The sequence below is a fragment of the Protomyctophum bolini genome (genome assembly GCF_963924005.1).
Source record: "Protomyctophum bolini genome assembly, chromosome: 22".
In the NCBI taxonomy this organism is placed as follows: domain Eukaryota; kingdom Metazoa; phylum Chordata; class Actinopteri; order Myctophiformes; family Myctophidae; genus Protomyctophum; species Protomyctophum bolini.
The window spans coordinates 12563383-12587730 of record NC_137883.1 but is presented as its reverse complement, the minus strand read 5'-3'; the positions used below and the strand labels follow the sequence as shown (position 1 = coordinate 12587730).

Below are 24348 nucleotides of genomic sequence, written 5' to 3'. Positions count from 1 at the left end.
CATCCACCACCTACGTACTGTATATATGGCTTCATCAATGTAGATTTATGGATCTCGACAACTAATAACAGCTATATCTCTTGACTAGCCTGCCCTGACTCCAGACCCGGCTGCCTCACACTGGCACAAATACCACATGAGATGCAGTGCAGTTTATATTTTATTTTTTTATTTTCTCCTCAATGACACGGAAAACAAAAACAAAAACCAAACCACAGTTTCAAGTTCACAACGCAGTTGAAACTACAAGTTCAGATTCAGGAATAGGTTGCCAGGGGAAAAAAAGAAAATCCTGCTTCTGCAATCTGCTAAGTGCCGTTTTTATGCAAAATAAAAAGTATGTTGGGTAAAGCCTCAGAATGCTTCCTGTATGTTAGTGTTCAATCTTTAACAACCCCCGCCCCTCCCATCCACCCACCCCTACGATCTGACAATCTGGTAGAGGTGGAAGAAGTACTCAGATTTATTTTTACTTAATACCAACCTGGTTAAGTAACAGCAAAGACCACAATAATATGCACTGTTTGCACTAAAGTTTGCACTGAAATTAGTCCTGGAATTTGTCGTTACAGTCCAGTTTTCCAAAATTATACTTGAGTTACAGTACAAAATTATTTGCACCAAAAAGTACCGTCTTCAAGCATCTTTAAGCTCACAACGGAACGCAGCACTATCGTTGTGAGCATGCAATTGTCTATTTTAGAGACAAAGCTATAAATATATAGGGCTTCATTGCATGTTAAATGTACTGTATGTAAAGGTACAATATCTGCCTCTCAGATGTAATGTAGTAGAAGTAGAAAGTATCTCAACGTCTCAAAATTGTACTTAACCCATTTTGGGCAGGAACCCCTTTTGGTGTTATAGCATTATGTTATGCTTTAGCTATTGAAAAATAGCAGATCTACAAGCTCATAGCACGCCACCGAGTGGCACGCTATGAACTTGTAGGTCTGCTATTTTTGAAAAATCATAAATGCGGCACAAATCTTTGAATAGGTATATTTCGACGTCAGGCCTAAATGGGTTAAATACAGAACTTGAGTAAATGTACTTAGTTAATTTCCGCCACCCACCCCTCCGCTCTGCCAATCTGGTGCCTGCAGTATGTGAGCCTCGCGGGGCGCAGTGGGCACACAGCGGGCACAGCGGGTGGCGGCAAACAGGTACAGTGAGGAGACAGACACTTACTCAGTCCTAGCAGACCTCCTGTCTGCCGACTGTTAACACACTGAGTGATATGCCTTGGATTTTACAGACGCCCGCAGGAAGGAGAGAAGTAGCAAAGATTATGAATCGTTAAGCCCCATTTCCACAGTTTATCGTTGCCGACGGGCAGAAAACTCTTATCTCCACATTTGTGTATTTTTTCGTAATTTCCCGGTAGGCCCTTTCGCGAATTATGCCCTAGTTGATCGTACTGCAGCGTCACACGAAAGCAAGCAACAGATTCACGAGCTCTAAATGTGGCGCGAATTGTCACGTTTTGAGCTTGTAGATCTGCTACTTTTGCTATATTTGAATCCTGATAAGGGCTTAAAGGTGGTGATATTGTTTTTGTTAAAAGGTTAATGCTGTTCAGTAACCACTTCTTTAGTGAGCAGAAAATACATTTTTAGTTGGGGCGCCAATTTCATTCAATCAGGAGAGGATACCCATTTATCAGACTCAGTTTTATAGTGCTCCAGTTCCAATTATGTGTCAGCTAATTTGTTTGCTTCATCACTTCCAATTGCACTTGTCTATCCTGTATGAGTGTGTCTCTCATGCTCTCTCCGTCTCAATGTTTACAGTTATCTTTATAGAGATACACAACTGTAATTACAGGCGTTCTAATATTCTTACAATATATCAAACTGTGTTTGTTAAATACTCAAGCCATGGTATATACCTTGTGTATACCATGACACAAAATGAAAATAATACCTGTTAAATTCATGTATATTGATACCGAATTTTTTAAATCATTTTCCCTCCCTCTTTTCACATCATGTCAGCTTAGTTGAGTAAAGGCTAAATAAGCATATGTGACATGTCTGAAACAGTGCAGGCAAAGACACAACAACACACAGTGCCGTACCTGATCGAGACATTTGCCTCCGTCTATTAACAACTTAAATCCTTAGTTTACTGGGCTCCCCCAGCTCACAGTGTACTGCATGTAAAAGTCTTTTGCAGAATGCTTGCGTATTTTCACAGAATCTTCACCCATTATAACATGCCCAGAATAGGGATGCTAATGTGGTTAAAGGGCCACTTCACCCCTTTAGAAACCATGTATTATGTTTAGGACACAAGAAACACTTTCCTGGGGTTTTTATGTGTGTGATGTGTGTTTTTGTCTCCACCAGGCCGAAGAGTATGTTTTGCACTACGTCCGTCCGTGTGTGTGTGACATGTGTGTGTGTGCGTGCGTCAGTCCGTCCGTTACCAGCTTACACATTTTATCCATACATCACACAATTAGGTATACACTATCTCCATAGTCATGTGATCAACACGGATCTGCACCATTTACCATCTTCCATCATGATTGGCTAAGATTGGCTTCCAAAGTTCACATGATTCGTCCGTTTCGAACAAAATGCCACAAATCACAAACAGTGTGCCATTTCTGTGAAATTATACACGCACATTTCCACTAGGCCGAGGACGACATGCCACTTATTTCTTCCCAAATCAGCCTCACAGTGGCGCTATAACAGGCCAATTCCTTTTTTTACTTATAACTGCATCGATCTGTATACAACTTATGTATGCACACGCCACACTCCCTAGAGGCCATGGAAAAACATTGTCCCTGCAATACACATTGTTTATGTTAGTCGCACAGATTTCATCCAAATCTCACGCAAATCCGTACACATGATCTCTGTAGTCATGTGATCAAGATGAGCCTGTTGGATTTATCAGATTCTACACTGATTGGCTAAGATTGCCTTCCAAAGTTTTCAGGAGTAACCCGTTTTGTACAAAATGCTGCACATGTCCTGCTCATCCAGAATTCTATCCTCAGAGATGCTATGAGTGATTAGGTTCTGCATTTCCAACAAAATGAAGAACATTGTTGCAAAAAACAAAAAACATTACTCCTAAACATTTTGCCAAACATCACACACTCCTATCCTCCTGATGGAGACCTGTGCCCAGAAGGGCACTTTTTCCAGTTAGATATTGTAATCATGACCAAAATGTGTCACGAAAATGTGGAATCACTTCCTTCCTGGACTACAAGTCACACCTCCACGCAGTCTCCCTCCCCCCTCTCCACAAGGAGAGGCAGTGCACCAAAGCATTATGGTTATTGTAGGAATTCAGCAATCCAGTCAAACACAAAGACTTCATTATTTCTCTGGCCACAGGGTGCAAATTTCAAATTGTGCTACTATTAAATATCTACTACAAATACTATAAACATTGAGTGACTGCAGTTTCTTCCATCGGTGAAATGTCCCTTAAGACCCGTCTATATCATACTTCTCAAAAGCATTTGTAGACCCTTGCAATACCCACCGCCAGCATATACACTTTTACACAATTTCAACAAGCGCGCTCGCACGCACACCTCCCATTGTGTTGCCGGGACAACAGTGAGACATTTAAAATAGATAGCACCAATCAGTTATCTTATAGGATATGGCCAATAATGTTTGTCTGGCTGTCTGGCTGGCCTGCTAGCGTTTAGTGGCTAACCCTGTTTATATATACTGTAGGCCACTGTGAGCTGGCTGCACAGAACAGTATAAACCACCCGGGCCCGTTGGCCTGTGGTCTGCACTTTGCTTTGCTCCATGTATTCCCAGGGGGGAAGTGGGCATCGCAGTCTGATGTATGGTCTGGAAGTGTACTTGTTTGTATGGGCTTTACGTGTACACACGTTGAATGTTTCTGGTCTGGTGCATACTTCAAGGACTTGTGAATGGTCCTTTTTTTGAGTGCGTTGAAAAACAAAAGCATCCTTTGCTAATGGCCATAATTCCCCATCATTTTGTTATATTGTGAGTTCAGCAAATGATGCTGAAACAACACAGAAGTAATAATTTTAAATTGGGCCTACTCCTAGCATTTGGTCGGTGGAATTATTTTTTATTCTACAAATCTGAAATAATAAAACTCAGATGTCGTAATGTAAGTTTTTTTTTGTTTTGTTTTCTAGTTTGTCAACTGGAATAGTTATGTCACAACAAAGGGTAAAACCGTGGCTCAAATGTTTTAAACTGACTGCATAAACTCAAAGTATTGCTTCATGATGCGGTTTACTGATACAGGAAAGCTTCCATGGCCCAACGGCTCAGATGCTATGAATGTGCCGTGTCATGCGCGCGCACACACACACACACACACACACACACACACACACACCCCTTTACTTCCAATACTTTTACTTTACTCCACTACATCTCAGAGGCAAATATTGTACTTTGAATCCAATTATTTGAAAACTTTAGTTACTACTATAGTGACATTGTATATTTAACCACTTGAGTCCTATACATTTTGGCCATTTGAAAATAACCGATCTACAAACTCACCATGTGTCGCTTCACAAGTATTGAATGTGAGTGTATTCCCTGAAAGTGTAAGAATGGACCCAAAAGTAGTGTCAGAGTTAACACAGTATTTCCCATTGAGTAGAATATAGCAGGCAATCAAGATGCCCAAAGAATCCTCACCACTTCAACCCCATCCCCATTCTGGGGGGAACATTCACAGAAAATAACCCCATCCCCATTCTGGGGGGAACATTCACAGAAAAAAACCCCATCCCCATTCTGGGGGGAACATTCACAGAAAATAACCCCATCCCCATTCTGGGGGGAACATTCACAGAAAATAAACCCATCCCCATTCTGGGGGGAACATTCACAGAAAATAGCTGATGTAGCTACAAGCTCACGACACGTCCAGATCTGGTGTAGAGTGAAAAAAGAGCAGACTAAGTAGCCTACAGAGCCTGCCACAGTCAACTAAGTATTAGTTTGCCAAGTATAGAGAATTTAAGTTTCAAACGGGACACACATGTTTCCTTCATTCTGTCGTTTCAAACTAGCATCAACATAAAAAAAGACAACGTGGATGCTACTTTTAAACCAAGTGCGACCTGAAACCAAAAGGTTAATCCACCATAACTCTCACTTCAACTTCAGACTGACAAGCAGAGGTGGACAAAATTGTTTTCAAACTTTTCTTTCCTCCCCCTGCCTGTGTTTTTGTCTTTTTTCTTTTTATACCCTCCCTCCTCGCGTCTCTCCCCAAACAACCTCTTCGCCCCACTCCCTTTATGCCGAAATCCACTCTTAACACAACTAAAAATTCATTTTGTCTGACCTAAATCAGAGGGTGTCTGCGCCATGGGCTTATTACACACTGCGCTTAAACTTGTGTTGTGGAGGAGGATGGGGTATTATTATCTTCCAGCTACCCACCCTGCTATAAAAACTGGTGGTGCGACATCTCCATGCACAGCGCAGTGCTGCTGCCCTCCCTTTCCTCTCTCTCTCTCTCTCTCTCTCTCTCTCTCTCTCTCTCAATCTCTCGCTCAGTGGTTGGTTCTAAACTCAACACTAGCCACTCTGGTTCAGGGAGACACAAGGATAAGAATTACACTCTCCTCTCAGCTCTGCTCCGCTGGCTTTCCTGCTCTCAATTGGATATTCCTTCCAGGGTGTTCTTCATTTTTTTCCTTTTTCTTCTTTTTGTGAATGGGCATCTGGTTGGTGTAAGGAGCTTGTGAATGGACTTACTGCCTGCCAAACTGACTGACAGGCAGACTGATTGACTGACAGACAGACAGACAGACAGCCAGAGAGTGAGCGAGGGGTTCACTCTAAGGAGACAATGCTGGGAGGTCAACCAGGGAACAGCAGAGTGTCTTAATAGTCTGGGAATACAAACGCGCGCAGTGAACCCAGGTATGTTTGTATACTACGGCGATGACTGCTTTGACACTGTGGAATGCATGTGGAACGTATTGAGACATGTGGAAATGTATGATGATGCCAGCCAGAGTTTTTGGGGAGTGTGGGAGTGTGTGTGTGTGTGTGTGTGTGTGTGTGTGTGTGTGTGTGTGTGTGTGTGAGCATGTGGCATACACGCCAATATTTGTCACATTAGTAATGAGTACAGACAGATGAAGTTGTTTGCATGTTTGTATGTCCAGAAGTACTTGTACACATTAATATAGATTAAGTGCATGTTTATGTACGTACGTTGTATGCATAGTGTGTGCATGTGTGTCATGAGTCTATTTAAACTCCCTATACTTACAAATAGTAAACTATAGTTGACCAGGTTCTCTGTGCTTGGTCTGCTACTTTTCCCACCCTCTACAACAAATCTCAGCGCGGTAAAGTAGATGATCTACAAGCTTGCAGATCGACTAACGTTCCCCCACAGAATACTGTAGGGATGCTATAGGGTTCAAGTGTTTCACATCATTAAGGAACTGGACCTTCTCACAAGGTGCGAACAGGTCAACAGCTACTGACAGAACCACCATTATAGTCATTTAATGACTCATGTAATTATTTAAGTAGCACTGCAAATAATGTCCCTATACAAAAACCTAGGGTGTCATGTTACTGGTCGGTCGCTGTCCAGGGGGGAAACCTCATATGTCCAAAACTGTTACTTTTCAGGATTCAGTTTCCAAAGTAGCAAAAAATGTAGATCGGCTATTTTTGCTACTTTTGTGAGACACTGTAGTATGACGGAGTATAGGCGTTGATTTGCAACAGAACAGTAACAAAGTAAAACACATGGAGATAAGATTAGAGGTTTCTGCCCGTCAGTGACATGTGAGAGTTATGTGCTGAGATTCATTATAATGAATGGGACCTGTGGGACACTTCACAACAGGTGTCATAAAGTACTTTTAGAAGATGTAGGCATCTTTCTAAGCTCTCTAGTAGTAGCTAGTTATGCTCAATTTGAAACAACATGTCCCTCATTTATTAAAACATCTGCTATATATGTATGCACACACACACACACACACACACACACACACACACACACGAATGCTAAGACTAGAGCATATGGACAAAAATAAAAACATGTTATGGATTTGAGGCTGAGCTTTAAATTATTGTTTACACCATGCTTGTTGTCAGACAGCTTATGGATGTGTTGCTTCATGTTGTTACAAAAGGCGATGACCAGGATTAGCACCGGTAATGTTTACAAGTTGTTTGTGATTTAACCAACTCACTGAGATTATAAACAGGTAGGGGAAAAACACAGAACTGCATTGCATGTAAATATTTGCCGTGCAGTATGCGAAGATATTTACGGACATGCTTTATACACAATTATACACAATAAAACGTTTATTACCATTCAAATATATTATGTATTTAAATAAAGAATTGCCCATTTTAGCTGGACATTTGCCAATGTTAGTTATAGGTCCTAAGTCAAATAATTATTATAATTCGGGCAGCGCAAACAATATATGATTGTGCGACACTAAACAGAGAATTCATAATATATACGGTAGCAATACTGTACATGTATTTATTTATTTGTTTCATTTTGTGTCTGTTCTGGAATAAACAGAATAAATAATCTAAAATCAGTGAACCAACATGGCACACTAGACAGACAACAAGCCTTTGTTTGCTGTACTTTAGGGGTGTGTGGACCAAATGGGAGCGGCTGTAGGGCCCCCTGAAGGCCAGAGGGCCACGCAGCCTCTACACACTCCACTTATACATGGGAGCCCTGGATGTATGCAGTACTTTGTCATAATATAGCAAAAACAGCCCATCGACAAGCTCACAACCTTTGTAGATCGGCATTTTTTTTATTTTATTGTTATATATAAAAAAGGATTTGATTTTTTTTTAGGACATTTGTGGTCAATGTCAGTAAGGATCTCTCATTTTGAAATCCAGTAACGTAACAATTTTATTGCAATCTACAGTACTGTAGGTCATTATACTATTATATATATTGTTCTTGTAAGGCCATTCTAAGACCATGTCTGGTCTTATGGAAATAATACATTTTACTGATGATTCAGTATGCAATAGAGTGGTATTCATGCTTCACTGAGCTTTACTTGCCTATAAAAACTACAACATAATAATGGTATAAATGTATGGAATTCACAATATCTCCGTTCAAAGGAATAACACTCCCTTTAAATAACCAGTGCGTTTTTAAACACGGACACAGCGTATAAATAGCCCACTCATGTAATGATTAAAACACGTTCACAACTCCAATTGTCACAAATAAAGGCAAATTAAAGTAGTCATGCTGATACCTAAGGTAAGTGGTGGAAGATTTGTATTTATTTATTTTTAAAGTAAAAGTAGCAATACCACAATATAGAAATAAAAAATAAAATGCCTGTATTCATCAATGTATAGGCCTACCTACAGTACTCATATAGGCTATAGAATGTTCCATTTCTAAAATCTACAAGCTCACTCTGTCACGATGCGAGGTATTTTTGAATAGTATAAAATAGGGCTTAATTGGTTAAAGGATGCTTTGTAATAATACTAAATCTAACAAGTATAGTAAAGCTGTCAAAAGATTGTAGTGGGGAGAAAAGCACAACATTTGCCTTCAGATGTATGTGGAGTAGAAGTATTGAAAAATGGAAATACTCAAGTAAAGTCAAATTGCCCCACACCATATACCATACCCCCATTACATGTACTGTATAAGTACAGTACTTGAGTAAATATGCTTAGTTACTTTGCACCGCTGCCTTCTTGCTATAAGTTGGAAATGTTAGTTCATTATATTATTGGTACGGGTGTCTCCCGAGCCGGTGCTGAAACTTTTGTGTGATTATATTCTAGACCGGCTTATATGAGCCAAATGAATGTCTGCTCCTAATAAGGGGGGCGGATTGTAGCTGTCAATGACATCAATTATTTTGGCCGTGCGATTGTCCATCCATGACAGTTGTGGGAGCAGGTGTTTGTTATGGGCCAGCGTGTGACAGGGGACAACTTTGGCGGCTGGTGATTTAGCTGGTGTGGGCCCATGGGTGAATGTTCTGGTCTGACAGGGCTAAAGGAGGTTTTATCTGCTGTAGCTTACGGGCCAAATGAGTGTCTGTCTGTCTGTGACAGGGGGGGGGGGGGATGAGATGGACATTAGCTGTTCATTTTTGGCCTGAGTGGTCAGGGCTGGGGACACACGGAGAGCCCTGAGTGGTCAGGGCTGGGGACACACGGAGAGCCACACGGAGAGCCCCGGCTAGTTACTATAGAGTCTGGACATAATGATGGTACGGCTGAGAAGAAATAACAGCAGCAGACGAGACAAGGGGAGAAGAGGGCAAGACAGGAGAGGGGGGGGGGGGGGAAAGGAGAGGAGGGGGAGAGGACAGGAGAGGAGGGCTGAGGAGAGGAGAGGAGGGGGTGAGGACAGGAGAGGAGGGCTGAGGAGAGGAGGGGGTGAGAACAGGAGAGGAGGGGAGAGGAGAGGAGGGGGAGAGGACAGGAGAGGAGGGGGAGAGGACAGGAGAGGAGGGGGAGAGGACAGGAGAGGAGGGCTGAGGAGAGGAGGGGGTGAGAACAGGAGAGGAGGGCTGAGGAGAGGAGGGGGAGAGGACAGGAGAGGAGGGCTGAGGAGAGGAGGGGGAGAGGACAGGAGAGGAGGGCTGAGGAGAGGAGAGGAGGGGGAGAGGAGAGTAGGTGGTCACAACCAATTTTGGATGCAGAAGGATGTGACACATGATTCGAGGTGTCTGCATGGTACAGCCTAGAGTTGAACGTGTTGGTGACTAACTGACACATGATGACAGACAGGAGAATGTCATGCGCACACAGAAAAACTGTCAGTGTTCATTTAACTCCGAGTACAAATGTAAGCACATTGGTACACTCTCAGAGTTACACATGCATAGAACTTTACACTGAGTGTAGGCAGACTGTCCATCAGCGGTCAGTTTGAGGGGTGTTGACATTTAACTCAATACAAACTAAATATAAAAACCTCTGAAAGTCCTGTTGGGTAGAGTCACTCAATATATAATTCTGTGAGCCTTTGCAGCCATTTAAAAAAAGGCATAGCCTAGGCTACTATAATTGATGATTGTCATAAGAGTTTATGTTCAGACATGGTTAATTACAAGCTTGTGGTTAAGTTATATATACTAGTCAAACAAGCTTTCATTCACTTCATTCTCTTTATTCATTTAAACGATCAATGCTAAATACACTATCTTAAAGTCATGCTGTGTGATAGATAGATAGATAGATAGATAGATAGATAGATAGATAGATAGATAGATAGATAGATAGATAGATAGATAGATAGATAACCTCGGTGCTACTAGGACCCTTCAGCATTCGTCTTGGAGTGGTGAATTCTGGGAATCACAGGCAATGAAACCGGCCCGGTGTGTCACCAAAAAAAAAAGACTACTAAAATGGACATTCCTCAGTATGACTCGAAAAGGTCAGGACATTAAGTCACCTCAGATCACATTTATGTAGATCCATCGATAGACCTGTATTGATCCCACGAGGGCCATTAATTTGTCATGGCAATACCGCATGACAAACACAGGACACAGGACAGACACAGGACAGATACAGAAAAGGAGATACTATGAGAAAAAAAGGGGGAAAAAAGAAATAATGCAAGTGTGATTGTACAGTATGACTTCATAAGCATAAACACGGATACAATAAAATACAGAATAAAAAACAGATTTGACTCATTGCCCTTCAACAAGTAGCATCCCTCGCTCCCTCCACACCCTGGCTGTTTGGACGGGTCCAGGGGAGTGGCGGCGGTGTCGCAGCCCAACGGGTTAACGACACGGCTTGACTTTGACATGATGAAGCGTCGCTCCAGGACCTTGTGGTGGGAACGGCGTGCCCTCCCTCCCCTCCCCTCCCCTCCCTGTCTATGTGGCACATCCTTCTCAGATCCTCTCCACAGTGTAATTAGGGGCCCGGCCGCTAAGCGCATAGCTCTATACTGTAGTGGCAGGCAGGAGGGAAAACAGTGGGAACGCAGGGGAGTGGCGCTATAGCTGTGGGGCCGCTAGGCATGCAGGCCGCTACGTCAGACGCACGTGTCTGTCCGAGAGAGATATCCGTTACAAGTACAAGTCCGGAACACATTATTGGTACCAAAATGTACTTAAAAGTGCCAAAAGTAGAAAGGACTCATTATGCAGAATGTCCCATTTTCACTAGTGTTCAAATCTATTAAAAACCTTTTGAAAACAGCAGATCTACAAGCTCACAATATTTATAGAATTATTGTAGTAGAAAATAGAAAATTGGAAATACTCAAGTAAAAAAAAGACCATTAAATTGTACTTACTGTAAGTACAGTACTTGAGTAGATTTATTGAGTTACCTTCCACCACTGTCGGGAGGGGGGGGTAGGCTGGGCCCCCCCCACCCCTCTGGCTCTCCTATCCACTCTGTGTTGTTGTAAGCTCAGTTCTATTGTTTGCCTTGGCAGGCTGTCACAGGGAGGGGCCTCTTACACTGCACTGGTGTTTGTGCAACCTGTTGGGGAACTTTCAGGGCCATCTGATCTGTCAGGCTCTCTTTCCCTCTCTCTCTCTCTCTATCTCTCTCATGCTCTCTTCATTGGGAGACGCACACCTCTTAGCCCATCACTTTTTATGGGGTATTGCGTGCGTGTAGCGTGTGCACGCGCATGCGTGGTCCAGTTGAACCTGTCATAGGCGTGAAATATTAAATTTAAAAAAAGGAAGATTATGAAAGAATAAAAAAGAAACACCAGAAAATCTCTGAAATATCCGCACAAACAGTGACCAGCATAATATAAAGTATGAATTAGGCTGTGCTCACATGAACCCTAGCACCCCTATTCTGGGGGCGATCATTCACAGCAAACAAAATGCTGATCTACAAGCTCCCAACACCAGCTTCAGCATGAGATGTTATGAGCTTGTAGATCGGCTATTTTCTGTGAAGATATTTCAGTATAGAGCAAAAACAAGGGGGCGTCAAGCCCTGGGGTTGCCAGTCGACTAAGTATAGGGTTTAAGTGGTTTCTGAGTGGTTAAGTATGACTGGTGTCAACATCACTATCCAATATGACTCAGGAAAGTGAAGGGAGACACCTTTAGCCTTTGTAGGGGACTTTAGTGTGCCATGCAGCATTATCCTCTAGGACACCATATGGTATCCTAATATACACAAATCTAATGACATACTAATAGGATAACACTGGACACTTCATTATGGAGGCTATAAAACACTTCCCTGGCATTGTAAATGTGTTATTATTATACTATTTATCTATCAACTGTTACGCCAAAAGTACAACATATGCTTCAGTGCCACAGCAAATCTTTCATTATGCTTAATGGTACTTGTAGAGTAGATTTATCATTAACTCTGTGGGTCTATGATATCTTATAATGAAACCACCACCCCCTCTATAGATATTTTTTTCATTTACGTCTAAACTGCATCGGTGGCATCAACATAGCAACCGTTCCCTAGCAACAAGATCGACAAGAATAAACTACACATAAGAATACTCGTCTCCAACTTGTATACCTGGGCGAACTAAAGGCTTTTTATTCCGCTGGAAGAGTTGTCTCTCATGCATGAGAACAGGCCAGTGTGTCAGTCTACCTCCCGGTTGAATAGTTCCCAAAATGTTTGGTGTCTCCCTTGCAGGAGCCAAACTTAAAATAAATACATTATTAATTAATCACTTAAAGCCCCATTTCAGAGATAGTGATAATAACAGATCTACAAGCTCTCAACGTGTCCCATTTTGCGACACGGTGAGAGCTTGTAGATATGTTATTTTATACTCATCACGACCCACAGAATAATGGGTCCGTGACCCAGAAACGGGCCGCGACCCTAAGTATGCGTGGCCGGGAAGCCACTGGTCTTTTGGAGCCTGTCAACAACAATGCAGCTGTGGCGAGCCGGTTGCTGCTTCAAAGTATTTATCCACACATGCCTCCGGTGACCGCCGAGTGTGGACGGGCTAAGTTTATGCTCTATTCATAGGACGTGAATGAATGAGCACACTGCCAACGGCACTTTTTACCCTCCACTGTAAACACTAGTAGTGAATCAACAGGTAGGAACTCAGACAGCTGTGGAATTCAGAGAGGGAGGGAAGAAAAGAGAGAGAGAGAGAGAGAAAAAAAGACTAAAATAAGACAATATCTCCTGTGTGAAGGAAGAAATTGATGTTGAAGTGGCTGCTTTGAAGGAGAGTGGGGATTGGAAAAAAGCGGGTTTTTTAGTTTTTTTGACAGGATACTAAATCTAGAGTACAATCTGACCTCCTTTGTTTCCCCTCTTCATTTCTTGCCACAACACTATCATTTTTTTCTCTCTACAGACTTCAGATATAAACATGCTTTTTTGCTCATATCTGATAACAGAGAGACCGAGCAGCAGGAACTATACACTATCAGTCCTCCGTTGTTGTTTGACAGGCTATAAAATGGAACAAAGACATTTGATGTATTGTTTATTAAGTTTGCAAGCCTAATAGAGTGGGTGAAAGGTTTCTTGCACCTCTTTTTTTACATTTAGTGTATGCCAAAACAAAATCGCTAGATCCAGATGCTTTGCACTGTTTCGAAATTAACTATGCATCCTATGTTACACAAAAGAATATCAAGTTACATGGCACATGATGGCTTTAGCATCATGGCTTTAAAATCATGTGGGAATTGCATAGCATAGCATTATTTTTACAGAAAATACTAGATTGGGTGAAGGATTACCTGTCATTTTCACTGCTGGGGGAATTAACTTGTTACTGAAATTGTACACATTTCCTGTTAATGATTCAGAGAAGCTATGAAACGTCAAACAGACATGAATATGAGAGAGGTGAAAATAGACAGAAAATCTACATTGCATCCTTGTAATGTAGATCGGCTATTTTCAGCAGGCACGGACTGGCACAGGAAATCACCCTGGCATTTGTGGTCTTCACCGGCCCAAAGACACTATGTATTTTTGTATTACTTTTTCTTATTGTTTTGGCTCAGCCCCGGCACCATGACTGGTCAGCCCTTCTGGCATATTATGCCAGAATTGCCAGACTGTCCAATGCAGGCCTGATTTTCAGAGCACACACTATGCGTGTGCGTGCAACTTTTTGGGTGCAACAAATGGCAACCCATCGTTACAAATGTATTCCAGTTGTAGTGACGGGTATTTTCTTTCCGTCCCTCACCTATAGGGAGCGGTCCGACGTTCAGAAGACTCGGCATGGCGCGCCACAGAGAAGAGGACCTGATCGGGATCCCCTTCCCAAACCACAGCAGTGACGTCCTGTGCAGCCTCAACGAGCAACGCCGCGACGGCCTCCTCTGCGACGTGGTGCTGATCGTGCGCGACCACGAGTACCGGACGCACCGCTCGGTGCTGGCCGCCTGCAGCCAGTACTTCAAGAAGCTCTTCACGGTGGCCACGGCCGACGGCAGTGGTAAGGCCCGTCAGTTATTAATATACATGGTCGCCTAATCGCGATTGTTTGAGATGACCGCAATTATTTCGTCACAATCGTTCCCACGTTGACAAATGTACGGACATTTTCCAAAAATAGCGACGTGTTGTAAGCTTGTAGATCAGCTATTTCCACTATTAAAAACCTGAAGAAATGAATTCCAAAATAATATGAGAAATAATCAGGGCTTAAAGCAAAAAACAATCCCAAGACTGAAAATGTTTTTTTGCAAATCTGCACTGATCTCATTAAATGACCCCTATGAGATCCTCAGGACTGAGAACTTTAAGCCCTGAATAATAATATATGTCATATCTGCCCTGTGCAATTTGTGATTATGAAGGCTAAAAACCAAACACAGATAAAAATTGTATTCATATACTGTATGTTCCAAAAACACCTAACTAAACTGTTAATCTTAAGTATTAATGTGACAATTCATCGTCAACTGAAATGTGTAATGGTGACAGCCCTAGGCAGCGGCGACCACCACCAGACGGCGGCGGTGTATGAGATCGACTTCGTGGCGTCCGAGTCGCTCACGGCCATCCTGGAGTTCGCCTACACGTCCACGCTCACGGTGACGGCGTCCAACGTCAAGGAGATCCTGAACGCGGCACAGATGCTGGAGATCCCGTGCATCATCGACGTTTGCCTGGAGATCATGAACGACGGAGGTGGAGGCGGAGGAGGAGGAGGAAGGGAGGAAGGAGAGGACGATGAAGAGGAAGGAGAAGAGGATGAGGAGGAGGAGGAGGAGGAGGAAGAGGGCGGCTCACAGAAGGAGGAGCAGGACGAGGAGGACAACGCCAGCGAGAGGTCGACGCGTTCGTCCGGGAGCAGGGGCGAGCGGACGCCCAGAGAGAGAGGAGACTCCAGTCCTCCCAGTACCTCCCAGTACCAGTACGACCTCCACAGAGACTCCTCCCAGTCCCAGTCCCCAGACACAATGTGTGGAAAACAGGTCGGTCGTCTAAAATAATCATGATTTCCTTGGTTCTCCTTAAAGGCCCAATTTCTTTTTTTTATTGATAGGTTGAAAGTAGTAAAGGGGTTGAACCCGTTCTGTTCATTCTTTGGTTCAGTTGGTTCAGAATTGGAACCAAAACATGGCCGCCGGTTCCGTGAAAGCACCACGGTTCCAAGAATCTAGAACGGAACCAGTTCTAGAACCAAAGTTCCTTTGGTTGAAAGGAGAAGGAAAAGGACCAAATGGACCCATAAATCATTTGGTTCCATTTGAAAACTCTCAGAGTTACAGAACTGTAAGGGTAAATTTTGAGCCCCTAAGGTTCCCTGGACCCTGCTTTGAGAAATACTGTCTGTCACATTTGCTGATTTAGTTTTCAGGCAGTACTACAACACATAGGTGGCCTATCCGACAGCAGGGCCTAAATGTATCAGTAGAAGAGTAGGGAGACAACCTGCTCCAACCACTGCAGATGTACCATACACATTGTTTAACATAACCTTTTATTAATGAAAACATTTTGGATTGCAGCTTTAAGGTTAAAATAAATACTGTATATTTCAAATAGTAGCCTGTGTGTTTAATAAACAACATTGTTTTGGACCCTGGGTGTTAAAAGGAACAATTCTTCAGGTTTTGATTTATTTTTTCACCGGCAGAAACTGCAATAACAGCCTGGTCGGACCCAAATTAGGCTGAAGAAACTGCAATAATAGCCTGGTCGGACCCAAATTAGGCTGAAGAAACTGCAATAATAGCCTGGTCGGACCCAAATTAGGCTGAAGAAACTGCAAATAATAGCCCTGGTTTTTCTTTGGACAGGGCCAGCCCATTAGAAAGAACTGTGAGGCTATTTGAGACAGGGCTACTATTTGTAAATATACGGGTAGGGGTAGTGTATGGTCCATGTTGTGTTTGCGTACTGACGTTGTGCTGTGCTGTGTTGTAGGAGAGCATGGAGAGCCGGGCGCTGAAGGACTTCTCCATCGAGTCCCTCCTCCAGGAAGGGCTGTGCCCTCGCATGTCAGTGCTGGACAGGAGGGCCAACTTCTCCCCTCTCCTGCCCGGGTTCTACCCCTCCATGTGGGCCACGGACTTCCCCGGCTTCCCCCAGCAGGTCTTGGACGCCGGCGGCCACCACCACCCGCCGTCGTCCCACATGGGAGGCCCTCTGCCGGCCAGGCCTCGACAACACCCTTACGGCGCTTCTGGACGAAGCCACCTGGAGAACTCCAGACCGCTCGACCTGGCCGTCAAGAGAGCCGTCATAAAGGAGGAGATGAAGGAGGAAGTTCCGACCGGTCTGCTTCACGGCGACTTCCTGAAGGACTTTGTCAGCTCTGGACTGGGCGGCGCGGTCGCCCCGGGGTCGGGGTCGACGGAGGGCCACCCGCTGGGCCAAATCAAGGACGAGGCAGACTTCCGCTCCTACTTGAGTTTCCTGAGCTCGGCGTCCCACCTGGGGGCGCTGTTCCCTCCTTGGCAGCTGGAGGAGGAGAGGAAGATGAAGCCTAAGGCGTCGCAGCAGTGTCCCATCTGCAACAAAGTCATCCAGGGCGCTGGGAAACTGCCACGGCACATGAGGACGCACACGGGAGAGAAACCATACATGTGCACCATCTGTGAAGTGCGATTCACAAGGTACTTACTACTAAAACCTCACTTAGTATAACCAGTGGTGGAAAAAGTACTCAACTTTTGAGCCCCTCCTATGACCAGCTTGGCTTGTGATTGGCTGATCACCCCATAGCGATGATTTGATTGGCTGAGCAAAGTACATATTGAAGATAAAAGTGAGGGCAGAAAAGTGAAGACGCCAAAAGTGATTGGCCAGAATGACATTTGTGATGATTTGATTGGTTGAGCACCAAATATGCTATGATGATGTATGATGATAAGAGCGCCCCTCACTTCACACAGGTGTAATTATTTTTACTTAAGCAAAAGTATCAATACTGCAATGTAGAAATACTCCGTTACAAGTAAAAGTCTGGAATTCTAAATGTACTCGAGTAAAAGTACAAAAGTATTGACATAAAAATGTAGGCTACTTAAAGTACCAAATGTAAATGTACTCAATGTGCATAATGTCACATATTTCAAGTGTTTTAAATGTGGAAAGAAATATCATAATAATCAAAATCTACAAAGAAACTTGTAACTAGTCTTCAAATAAAGATTATGATTATGATTATTATGCTCAAATAAAGTTCAAATACCTCAAAATCTACAATCAGGGACTCGTGTTCATTATCTACGATCAGTAGTTAGTCTCGACCAGACAATCGGAGATCTACGCCTACGTCTGGTGAAATCTAAATTCAATCTAGTGGCTAGAACGCTACAGAGAAAAAACAGCGCAGTCAAACCTACTGCTCTGAAAACAAACTCATATCACTGTCCCAACATGAACGGCCACCCCAAAAGTAATTTCATTGGTTCTGCAATGCAGTTATTTTGTATACTGTATATATTCTCAGAATTGTTTCCACCCAGTTTTAGCCACTACACTAAACGACGTATTGGTAGGCGGAGATCTCCCATTGTCTGGCTGCGCTTGACTATCTTTTAGTAAGCCACAGGAAACAATCATAATTTACAGCAAAAATATATATAATTTATGAAGCAAAAGCAAAGAACCCCATGTTTCTGCAGCTAAGCTCTTATCGTTTTTTAGAAGTGGAAAGTCCCATCGAGGTGGTTTCTATGTATTAATGTAATGCCTCAGACACCTACAGTACGTCATAATACTTGGGCATGCAGTACTTAGTACTGCATGGCCAAGTAGTATGACGTACCGAGTACTATACACCAGTACTATACAACTACTGTATGGACAATCTTGAGACAGATTATCAGTCTCGTTCAAAATGTGGAATACAAAATAGCAAAGAAATATTGTATTTACAATAATTGTCATCAACTCTGGCGTCCAGCCTACGGCTATATACTTAATTTATACACGTACGCCAGTGATGCAATCTACAAACTTAGAGTTTAGAAGATCTGCACTTTGTTTTGTATGCACAATGGTGTCTCGGTTAAGTGGTTAACACCAGTGCTGGAAAAAAGTACTATTTTTTTCAGTTAAAGTTAAGTTAAAGTATCAATAGTGCAATATAGAATTACTCTGTTACAAGTAAAAGTCCTGAATTCAAAGTATACTTATAAAGTATTGGCATCACCAAACATTCTGGCCAAATAAACTGAGCAGACGTTTTGTTCTCCTTCCTTCAACAGACAGGACAAGCTGAAGATCCACATGAGGAAGCACACGGGCGAGCGCCCGTACATCTGCCTCCACTGCAACTCCAAGTTCGTGCACAACTACGACCTGAAGAACCACCTGCGCATCCACACGGGCGTGCGGCCCTACCAGTGCGAGCACTGCTACAAGAGCTTCACGCGCTCCGACCACCTGCACCGGCACATCAAGCGCCAGAGCTGCCGGACGTCCCGGCCCCGGCGGGGCCGCAAGCCGGCCGCCTGGAGGACGTCTGCCCCGGGCCCCGCCAGCTTCCTGTGTCCACCGACCACGGCCTCCTCCGCCGCCAGTCGCTTCGAGGAGGGCAGGCTGGGCGGCCCCACGTTCCAAAGGGTCAAGAGTCACGAACTGATGGGGGAGATGTTCGGCCTGCACGGCAACAGGGGCCTCAGATATAAGAGCGTGGACGCCGCCGGCAGGGAGGAACGCATAGCGGAGAGGAAACGCATAATAGCGGGGGAGGACAGGGCAGGGGCGGAAAGGCAGAGAGGCGTTTTTGCCTTTGCACTGGCCGGAGAGGAGGTGCTTACCCGCTCTCCGTTCTTTAAGGCGACCTCTGAAACGTGGACTGAGGCTGGAGCGTGCGCTGCGCTTCCCTGAACCTGTCGGCTGAACTAAAACATCATTGTGTGGCCTAGGCTAGCACATTAATGCGTCGAGTCCCGATTCTGGAGGGCGGATATTCAGTGAAGAATAGCTGATCTACAAGCCCAAAACATGTCGCAAAGTGACGCGTTGTGAGCTTGTAGATTGATTATGTTCGGCAAAGGGATTTGGCGTAGAGGGAAATACTAGTGGACCTAGTACAGATCCCTGGGGGACCTCGGTCACCCGAGTATATAGGGTTTAAGGAGGCTATAAGCAGCTATTGAAGGTTTCAGGGAGAGAGGTGATTTCAATGAACTGTTGTTGTGGCTAGAATCAGTAGATCTCACAACTAAACATGTATTACGGTAAATAGAGTACAGTTGCAAATGTTTTCCAGGTGTTTTCAGACCAGAGTGCTTTTTTCAGTCATTTTAGCCTCAGTATGGCGCACGTGTGTGTGTGTGTGTGTGTGTGTGTGTGTGTGTGTGTGTGTGTGTGTGTGTGTGTGTGTGTGTGTGTGTGTGTGTTTGTGTGTGTGTGTGTGTGTGTGTGTGTGGCTAATAGAGATCATCACACATATTAGGAGAAAAACACAATCAGTATAGTGACTAAAGCAGCAGGTCTCCTCTCTCCCGTCTCTGACCCATCTCAAGCTACATAAAAATAAATCGGTGACAGAGAAAGAAAAACACGAAGAAACACTCAAACTTCACACTAATGTTCTCCCAGAAAAGAAACATTTTCTGACACTGGCTTGAGGAATCGTAAAGTCATAAAGATATTGAACATTCGAAATCACTCAGCGAAAGCCTGTTAATTCATGGAACACACAGTGCCATAATAGGGAAACTTTGTTCCTGTAAATGTATTAAAAAAAAGACCATTTCCGTGCATGTATTCATTAATTTCACACGTGTAATCTCAAAGCATAATATTTCAGATACAACACACTGAGTTTTGATGATGACTGCAATTAGTATGGTATGGCAGTTATTCCAAAATTGCTGTAAGTACTTCATTTCTGAATATACAGTAGGCCTATGCTAATCATGTTTGTCCTCACTGGACAAACATCCAGTTTGTTTATGAGCTGTTTATGAGCCTCGTTAGAATATATATTTTATTATTTATTATTTGCAGTTAAGGCAACAGAATAAACCCATTCTCCTCCCCACTGCTATAGGCCAAGGATCCCTGATGTAAATATGGCCTGCATCACATGCCATGTTTCAATATAACTATAGGTTCTTGGACAAGATCAGATTCAGTTCAATCACTCCAGACAATCACTGCAGACAATCGGTTTAGATGCACCATAATAGTCCACCATTATTCAGAATGACAGCTGAATCTGAATACAAATGACTCGTGTGAACACCTCAATTGGATCCTGTCTGATGATCGGGAGGGATTCGGGTTGAGAGGGGGTGGTAGAATATGAACCTTTTGAGATTCTGATCAACATCAGCGAGTAAATGTATTCTGATTGGGTTCGCTCTGGTTGGTTTGTCTCTGGTAGGAAAAATCAACAGGGGGAAAGTAATATATAGGCCTATTCCTATGAAATGCTTTGAGGCATGTAAACAAGGATCCGTTCATTTATGTCGGAATCACTGATGAAGAAATGACTGTCCATGTAAACGCAGTCAGTGTCGGCGCACAATGCATCGATGTTGTGGAGGACTCATTCAGGAGCTCTCTACGTCCACACAACACCGTGGATCTACTGTTTCAGCCTGAATTTGTCTTCCTTTAAGATAATGGAATCAGCATGGCTCTGACTGCGGGCGGGTTCAATGAAATCTACGCAGTAATCCACTAGTTCTTGTCGGGGGGTTTCCAGGGTTTAGTTAGTTAGTAAGCAAACGGAACCCTTACAGGTCAGTAACTCTTGAGTTATGGGAGGGTTAGTGAAATTAAAATGTTTGAGAACCACTGCTGTAATCCACCATTTAAACTGTTGGACACAGGTGGACCACGTCCATCTAAATGACTAGTGTCTCCTGGCCCCGACATCACCACATAAAGTCCAATGAACTTTGCCAAATGCCTGCTGCTAAAGACTGATGCCCCTAGACCTCTGCTTTCTGACTTCAAAGATTCCTCAGACACCTTGCCAGGTGCAACAATTCAACTCCATTCCAATGCAAATTTGATGCATTATTTCCATAAGCTCCTGAGAAAGAGTGATCGGCAAGCATAGATAGATTTTTATACTCTTTGGGTCATTCAAAGTTAAACTACCCGTTGAATATTTTTTTGTTTGTTTGTTTGTGTGTTTGTTTTTTCTCTCCCTCTCGATCATACTGGTTAAGCCAGTTTTACTTAAGTAAAAGTACCAATACTGCAATATAGAAATACTTCGTAAAAGTCCCGTCGTCCCGTAGTACTAAAGTATTGGTTACAAAATGTACTTAAAGTACCAAAAGTAGAAAGTACTCAATATGCAGAATGTCCCATGTCAAGTTTTCAAATGTATAATCATTTGAAAATAGCCGATCTACAATCTACAAGCTCACTGACCTTGTGCGATGCGACGCATTGTGAGCTGATGCAACGCATTGTGAGCTTGTAGATCGGCTATTTTCAAGTGGCCGAAATGCATTATGTATGTTTTGTAATAATAATCAAAATCTGCAAAGTAACTAGTAACTTAAGTTTTCAAAATCACTGTAGTGGAGTAAAAGTACAATATTTGCAGTGGAGTAGAAGTAAAAGTAATAGAAATTGGAAATACTCAAGTAAAGTACAGATACCTCCAAATTGTACTTAAGTGCAGTACTTAAGTAAATATACTTAGTTACTTTCCACCACTGAAAAAAGCTCACATCAGGTTTCATAATGAGTTATTACTTATTATGGCTTAGAACAGTTTTACTCTTAATTCATCCAGGTCCATATTTTTCATCCATCCTGTCATCCATCCATCCATCCATCCTGTCATCCCTCAAGATATTCATTCCCTTTACTTGGCCATATATATTTTTTCCATTGTGTTTAGAATTTGTGTCTTAGTAAAGTAACAATTATAAAGTGTGTGATTCCTTGTATTTTGTGGGCCCTGAACAGCTAAATTAACAAATTCAGATTAACTATTTATTTCATGGGTAACAGCCGTACATTAATTTGATATTCCTCATGAAAGCAGTCATTTTATTTGCACTCTTCAACTACTACGTTTTTCAAAATACACTTAATTGAAAAAATTATACAAATTGAAAGAACCCACTTGAAGTTTGATCAAATCATGAGATTTGAAAATGTGTTTATACGTTTCTATTGCCTTGTTATGAATTAAGCTTTTTCTCTGCACTATTGTATATAGACAAACATCTGGCCATGGTGGTGTTAATTGCTGTTTCATTGCTGATGATATAAAAAAATATATATATATTGCTCAAAAAAGAAAAATCCTTAAAAAGTTGAGGATTTTGATATTTCATAAACTTGAATAAGCCTCGTTTTAATGTTCATGAATTATGTGTCTTAAGATGTACATTTTGGACTAATCGACTGCCGCTTATAGCTCGTGTAATTGCGCAGTAACAAATCGAAAAGGGATTAACCCTATTTTCATATTTTCTTTGATTTATGTATAAAATTGTTATTCGAAGATTATTTGAAATGGGAAAATATTTTCTTGCTATTTATGCATATTTAAATGAACGAGCCTTGGCTATATTTTGCAAATCTGTTTTATAAAGACACTAAATGTTGAAGTTTTGTTTTGTGCCAAGTGTAACATTTCTTTAAACTGATTAAGTGTGTGTGTGTGTGTGTGTGTGTGTGTGTGTGTGTGTGTGTGTGTGTGTGTGTGTGTGTGTGTGTGTGTGTGTGTGTGTGTGTGTGGCTGCGTGTGTGGCACTGTCTGCCTGTGTGTGCGAACGAGTCTATTTGTCACATAAATGTTCTTTATCTAAATTTTAATATTGTTCCCCGATTAATTATTCACAAAGAAATACATTCACATTATACAAATAAGAGACCACAAAAAAGCATTCCAGATTTCACGTGAGATAAAGTACAAAGAATTAGATTATTTAATTACTGGTATCTAATTTCATAGTCAGTGGTGTAAATATGGTATTTTGGTTTAAATCATAAAAAATAAATGTAATCCATCAATGAATAATAAAGTACTTTAAATTCTACTTCTAAATAATTATTCTAGAATGTATAATAATTTATAGTATCTATTTTGTTTTATATTATCTAGATTGTAAGGATGTGAATGAGGGCACTGATGACACACTACTCATCATAGGCTACAGATCCAACAATAACACACGTGCACCACCCAGGATATCACAGGAGGTCACAGCACGGCATTGTCCAACAGTACATATGATTATGTGTAAATATGATGTTGCTCTTCCATGCAATGTGGAAAAACAACAAATGGTCTCTGCAAGTGATTATTTAAATCTATTTTAGTATCCTGACCTCTAGTGTATAAACAGCTATATTGCACCAAGTTTGCACAAAAAAACAGTAGTTAAAAGTTATTCTCCTTCCTTTACACGGTTTCCTCATGTTAAGTATTTTCATGCCGTGGCTCTGTAAGATGATAGCCAAAACTTTTAATGTAAAGTGCCAGTAGGCCATACCTCAACTATTGTTTTCCACATTCATACTTTTTTAAATGTTGATTTAAAAAAGTGCAGGTAAACCGTTGTGTGGTCCAACACCATAACATAGAAATAACCTTTAATATTAATATTTGTGACCACCAATGCAAAGGACTGGGAGTCATTCATGGTGAATTTATTATTTTGTCCTGATACGGCTTCAGGCCTCTGGGTGGCGCCAAAGACTAATGACTGAGAGGAGTTTTAATGTTGCATACTACAGTATAGTTGAACCTCAGCTAATTTAACAGACATATCGCCTGCTGATGTTTTCACAGGTTAACTTTCAGCTTTGCGCAAGAGCAAAACCAATCAGTCAATATCGCCATGAATTCAAACTATAACAGTGAAACAATGTTTGTAATGGTTTGTATAAAGGAGCTTGTATAATTACTGTGCACGTCACATAAAAGTAGGCTAAAAACAAAAAATACAGGAAAAAATAT

General features: G+C 42.3%; 1 protein-coding gene across 1 annotated transcript in view; it reads left to right on the top strand.

Annotated features, from left to right (window-relative positions):
* Positions 1–22972, top strand: part of zbtb7c (zinc finger and BTB domain containing 7C) — a 34067-nt gene extending 11095 nt beyond the window's left edge. Inside the window, 6 exon segments of the mRNA XM_080756229.1 lie at positions 14185–14430; positions 14922–15121; positions 15123–15152; positions 15155–15415; positions 16371–17062; positions 18662–22972. Of these exon segments, the coding sequence (XP_080612355.1) occupies positions 14185–14430; positions 14922–15121; positions 15123–15152; positions 15155–15415; positions 16371–17062; positions 18662–19286 (2054 nt within the window). The 3' untranslated portion in view covers positions 19287–22972.
* The last annotated feature ends 1376 nt before the right edge of the window (positions 22973–24348 follow it).